Source organism: Egretta garzetta, unplaced genomic scaffold (genome assembly GCF_000687185.1).
Source record: "Egretta garzetta isolate BGI_Z169 unplaced genomic scaffold, ASM68718v1 scaffold194, whole genome shotgun sequence".
Classification (NCBI taxonomy): Eukaryota; Metazoa; Chordata; class Aves; order Pelecaniformes; family Ardeidae; genus Egretta; species Egretta garzetta.
The window spans coordinates 760,548-766,547 of NW_009259486.1; the positions used below are offsets into that span (position 1 = coordinate 760,548).

General features: G+C 35.6%; 1 protein-coding gene across 1 annotated transcript in view; it reads right to left on the minus strand.

Annotated features, from left to right (window-relative positions):
- The window catches only part of SUGCT (succinyl-CoA:glutarate-CoA transferase), a 337,169-nt gene extending 332,368 nt beyond the window's left edge, over positions 1–4,801 (minus strand). Inside the window, exons 1-4 of the mRNA XM_009637219.2 lie at positions 4,769–4,801; positions 4,605–4,678; positions 1,369–1,454; positions 552–602 (exon numbers count right to left, since the gene is read on the minus strand). Of these exons, the coding sequence (XP_009635514.1) occupies positions 552–602; positions 1,369–1,454; positions 4,605–4,653 (186 nt within the window). The 5' untranslated portion in view covers positions 4,654–4,678; positions 4,769–4,801. The remainder of the gene's footprint in view (positions 1–551; positions 603–1,368; positions 1,455–4,604; positions 4,679–4,768) is intronic.
- Positions 4,802–6,000: the final 1,199 nt, after the last annotated feature.

A 6,000-nucleotide genomic window follows, 5' to 3' on the forward strand; every position in this document is an offset into this window, starting at 1 on the left:
TTTTTCAATGGAAAAATGGATCACCCTTAGAAGACCCTTCCGTTCTGAACTCAAATACTGAAAAAAAGAAACAAATATTTAAGTTTGACCTACAAGACAGTATTTCTCAGAAAGATGCACAGCAACTGAAGTAATGAATACACTGTAACATTCAAAAACCTGCAAATACTGGAGCCCAGTATCTCCTCTTTGTAAACCACTCACCAACTTCACCAGATCAGTCCAGCTTGAATCTTTCTAATGTAGTACAGTATGATCAACTACAGCAACAGTAAAAGGAAAGCACTAGGCTGTTAGACCTTTTCCTCACATTTCATTTGAAGCTTCTGATTACATTTTCATGTAAATTTAATGTCTAAAATCATTAGATATTACACTGAACATTGAGTCCAAAAGCACAGAGGCTATATACTGCAATTTAACAAACTTACTGCATACATATTTTTAATTATCAGATATCAAATTAATACTTTAAATATAGAGTTTATTCTTTATTACTCAGGATCAAAACAGTACAAAATAGGCACAGTTTGTGCGCTATCAAAACCTACCTCTCTGATTAGCTTTGCTCCTTTTGAATCCTTCATGTTAATAGCTATACTCTGGGAATAAAAAAATACATCAGTAATTTATATGAAACCCCTTCTGGTGATTATCAGCCTCTTCTAAACATAACCAACAGTAAATTTGCACACTACAGCTGAATCAAATAAGTAAATTTTAGCATACACCCCACCTCCCCCTGCAAAAAAAATTGTTAGTAAAGCAAGCTGAACTGTCCCACCAACGAATGGATCAGACAAGCACCAAACCAAGTCTGACAGATGTGCACCTTTGAGCCGCACTGCAGTCTGTTCACTGTGCATTTGCACAGCACCTACTACTACAAGTACACACGGGGACACCAGAAACATTTCTGTCAACGGCAACAAGCCTTTAAACAGCTCGGGCACGTCATGAAACTTCATCTTAATCCTGAAGTTCCACAAGCTACCTTTAGCCAAACGAACTGGTATGATGCCTGCTCTCCTACAGGTCAACTGAACTGATGCACCTGAAAAAACCTGATTCTTTAAATAAAATAACCCTTACTTCCAGCAAGGTTCATTTTTGGTCAATCTGCACCAGTAGGATTGGCAGGACCACTTTTACTTTTTAAATTTGCTTCAGCTGACCACAGCACCATACCAGAGGTTTGCAGCCTTTTTTGTTCAGAAGAACTCTTCTTTTTTCTCCCTAAGTTTATTCATAACTTAAGGCAAATGTAACTATTGCTCTGTTATATATGTTAAGAATCAAAGTAGTGTTATGTCTTCAGTTGTAAATACAGAAAACATATGCTAATGTTCAATATCACACTCCATTTACCTTTTTATTTCTATTGACACTGAGAAAATAAACACTTTCTGTTCCAGCGAAAGGCGGGCCCCAGGCTCTTGTATCATCACCAGCTCCTGAAAGAAATACCATCACATTTTTGTAGTTGTCTAATATCACACTGACAACAAATAAAAAAGAATATAAAGTTTTCCTCCAATGTCATATTTAAACCACCTAAGCTTCATCTAGCAGGCAAGACAGAAGTTTATATATACATTTTAGGATATTTATTTCAAGAAACCCAGCTAGAAGAGAATGTGATTAAGCAAAGTGAACATAGTGGTTGCTAATGCTGGGGTAACTTCTAGGCTTTAAAATATCAATATACAGCCACACACCACCAAGGTATTTGCAGGGGTTTTGGTAGTTTTTGTTTGTGGGCTGGGTTTGGGTGGGGTTTAACTTAAATAGCTACAATGCTATTCTGTTAGGCAATCCAGAAGAATTTAGTAGAAGCTCTTGCCCTGCACTGAATCATACAGTGCACGTGGTCAATAAACTAATCCTGAAACACTCTAGACACAACATCAAGATGTTGTTGATCAGCAACAACTTGTTAAGCTGCATGCTGCAGGAACACGAACAAAAAAGCAGCACTTACTGTAGCTGGTGCAATCCCCCTTCCAGAAATGCTCCTACCTTACAGAAAGGCAAGATGGCATTAAAGCTGCTGCAGACACTGATGTCACTGTATAATTTATGCTTAATTTCCAATTTTAAACCTTTCTTAAACACCACGAAGACTGGCAATCTATTTTAATTAGAATTAAAGCTAAGACTAGCAATCTGTTCTAATTAGAATTAGAACTAAATTTAAATTCAGCTATAATCATCATCCCAGTGCTAGCAAGCATGTACAGTCCTATATCTATTTCAATATCTAGACTTTTTGTACTTGTTAACTTCACATGAGTGAAAACTTTCCTTAGCAAGGCAACACAGAAGACTCTTTGATACTAGCATAGATACATAAACAAGCTGAAGGACCTTCGTTCTTACACAATATAGTTACTGTGATAATTATGCTATACACTATGGTAACACAAAGGTCCATGGCCACTCAAGATCAACTGTGGTAGAACTTACACACACACGTAAATTACTCGTCAACATTTGTACTGTTTAATATATCAAATAATTATTTTGATTCAACTGGTAAGCTTGGTGAAAAAACAAATTCTTTTGCACGTTACCACTTCAAGCCATTCAAAACAAAACATTTCAGTAATACTTTCCATGTAGGGCACTAGTGTTGCTATTATCCTGTATGGATTAATATTCCTGTGAAAGTAGGCATCATCTCAGACCACTATGCACATTCTAAAATGTTTGAAATTCAGAATTCTCAGGCTACACTTCTCCTTCAATCCCAAAGCAAAACTCTTAAGAGCTGGAATTCAAGTCTCTGAAACCATCACTTCATACTTAATCACTGACATTGCTCCATTCGTACTACCTAGATACTTGGAATAATGCCATCACCAGTCTCATCTGATAGTACAAAACTGATGCGGCTTTTGCCCTGTCGCAAAAGTGAAAACATTTGAAACAATGGTGAGTAATTAAGGATGACCCATAGGTTGATGGGACAAAACTTGTTAGACATTCAATGTTTGGTTAAGTGTTCAAAACATTCACGATTTCCTATTTAAAATAAAATATAGGCAATGTAATGTGTTTTAGTATGTCAAGTGTGTAATTAACTTCACCAGCTCTTTTCAAAACTAGTAACACAAAAAGAGAGAAAATTAAAACATGCAAACTTAAAGAAGAAAGAGATACATGACAGTGTGCAGCTCGTGTGGCAGAATTACATGCCTCAAGTGCATAATGGTACATAAAACTGAAAGCCAAATGCAGGGAATATTTCTAAAAAAAAAGAACCAAATGCCACTCAATTTGTTATTCTTCTTGTATGATCTTACAAACTAAAAAGTGTACCTATTCCATAAGAATGAAGCTTTTTTTTTTTTTTTTTTTTACAATTAACCAATCTTCAACAACTATTTGAAGAAGTGGTGCATGTGCTGAGTGGAAGAAGAAAACCATTGTATTAAGCTAAAATACACAAAATAAAATAAATTCTATTTATGCAGCTAATTACCCAGGTTCCAATCAGACTCAAAAGGAGCTACACAAGTTTCTGCATCTCAAAACACACACTTGAAGCCTGTTAACCTCACACACTTTCAGCACTAGCATGAAGTTTTTCATGCAAATTCAGAAGTCTCCCTTTTCCAGTGAACCCCCATCTCCAACTATACAGAAATATCAGATCCTGGACTTTAAAGATACAACTACCTCATGCAGAAAACTTTTGTTCACTTTGCACAATTCCAAAGAAAGATTTCTCTGACAAGGTAATTTTTAATTAACCATCTGAAACTATACTGAAATATTAAAATTATTCTCAGGAGAAAGTTGATATAGTATGCCAAGTCAGTTTATACTCTACCAGTCAAAATCCTTGCCAACCCCACTAGACCTGTATACTATTACACAAAAGCAATGCTAACAAACAACATATGTATTTTAAACACTCATATTACCTTCCTTCCTTGTAATAACAAAAATGAAAATACAAGGTGGAGTTTCTTTTTCCAAAACGGAAGTGCCTGTCATTTTATCAGTATTCTAATTCTGAGCAATAAGACATATATTCCTATTTAAAATTATCTAAGATGTTTTGGCTCAGAGGGAATGGAGCTGAAGATTCTGAATTCCCATATGGGAAAAACACCTTTTCCATAATTCTTATGTAACTAATTGCTGGAAGGTTTTTTTTATGTTTGTCAAATTTTGCATGTCAAACACTACACTTAAAACCCTGTTTTAAGCCTCTCACCACATAAAAAAAAAACATTATACACCTAAGCATTCTCAAGTCCAACTTAAAATCTAAGCAAAGTCCAAACAATTCAAACAAAACCAATTTAGTTTTGAGTGATGGAATAAAGCACTTCAGTAAGTGATAACTCAGTACTGTTTTGTACATTAATATCTGAAAAAGTTACTTGACCTTACAACTTCAACAACTTTCTTAGCACAATACCATACACATTGCCACCAAAACTACATCATAACCAAATAAACATAGTATTGTCTTTCTAAATATTTTCAAAAGTTTTCAATCTTGCATTCTTACTCATGCATTACTTAAAATAGATAAACTATTTGTTAAACTACCCCACACTCATTATATATAAAAAAAATGCAAATCTTACCTGGTCTTTCCACTTTGATAACTTCAGCCCCTAGATCTCCTAAATTCATTGTGGCAAAGGGCCCTGCAAGCACCCTGCAATATTAAAAAAATATTTTCTTAGTTTTTCCTATCAGGATATTTGCCGCTAGACAGACTGTTCCAAACTAAAGAGAAAACACAAACCTTGTTAAATCCAGAATTTTCACACCATCCAATGGCTTTACATTACTAGCACCTGACAAGAAACAGAAAACAATAACTTACTCTCCAATTTTTTGCAAGATATGTTTCTCTTCGGTTGTCTGAAACAGTTTTTATGACACCCTCCCATCACCCTCCCTCAACTCCCTCCCCAAATAAAGGATAATAAAGCTTTCTGCACAGGTAGGTTATGAGGACTGTATTACATTAGTTAAGCCTTTCGAAGTTGGAAAACCTTATGGTTAACATTGCAGAACCTATTCTAAACACCTAGCAATTCTACAATAAAGCTACTTTTTTAGAGATATTTTTATATGTGTCTTCCACAAACTCATATAGCTTTAGAAGACTAATCTGAAGAAAAATCCAATAAAAGCATAGCAAGCAATATCAGAGTGACAGAACTAAAACTAATGGGTAGCAGACCAATGTGAAGCACAGTATCTCCACAAAGTGTTTTGACCTGTGTAGACCTATGCATTTGCATCACACACACACAAAAAAGAACATCTGCATTTCAAAAAAAAAAAAAAAAGATGTTTCAAAACTGAAAACAGAATATGAACCAAGGAAATACACATTCTAGCTTTAACTTTCAACAGCAGTTACAAGTGCAAGATCACTAAAAGGAAATCAATGCTTTCCTCCTTTCCCTGACCCTTTCCAGCCGACAGAACTAAAACTAATGGGTAGCAGACTAATGTGAAGCACAGTATCCCCACAAAGTGTTTTGACCTGTGTAGACCTATGCGCTTGCATCACACACACAAAAAAAGAACATCTGCATTTCAAAAAAAAAAAAATGTTTCAAAACTGAAAACAGAATATGAATCAAGGAAATACACATTCTAGCTTTAACTTTCAACAGCAGTTACAAGTGCAAGATAACTACAAGGAAATCAATGCTTTCCTCCTTTCCCTGACCCTTTCCAGCCTGACTAGCTGTAAGAAACAACAGCAGTGGCAATAAGCATCACAGCCAGAGCAAGCAATCTCCTAGACTAGACCACAGGTTTGCCAACTATCTCTTGGGTGACCTTCTGCTAACTCAGTGCCTTTAATTGCAGGCTGGGGATGCAAACACTTCACCACGCCATGTGGATGGTAATTTCATTACTATTTGGAAGGTGATCTCATACCACAAGAAAAAAAAAAGCAAGCACCTGGCCAATACCACTACAAAAATGATGCAATACCAAGTTGTGGTAAGCATC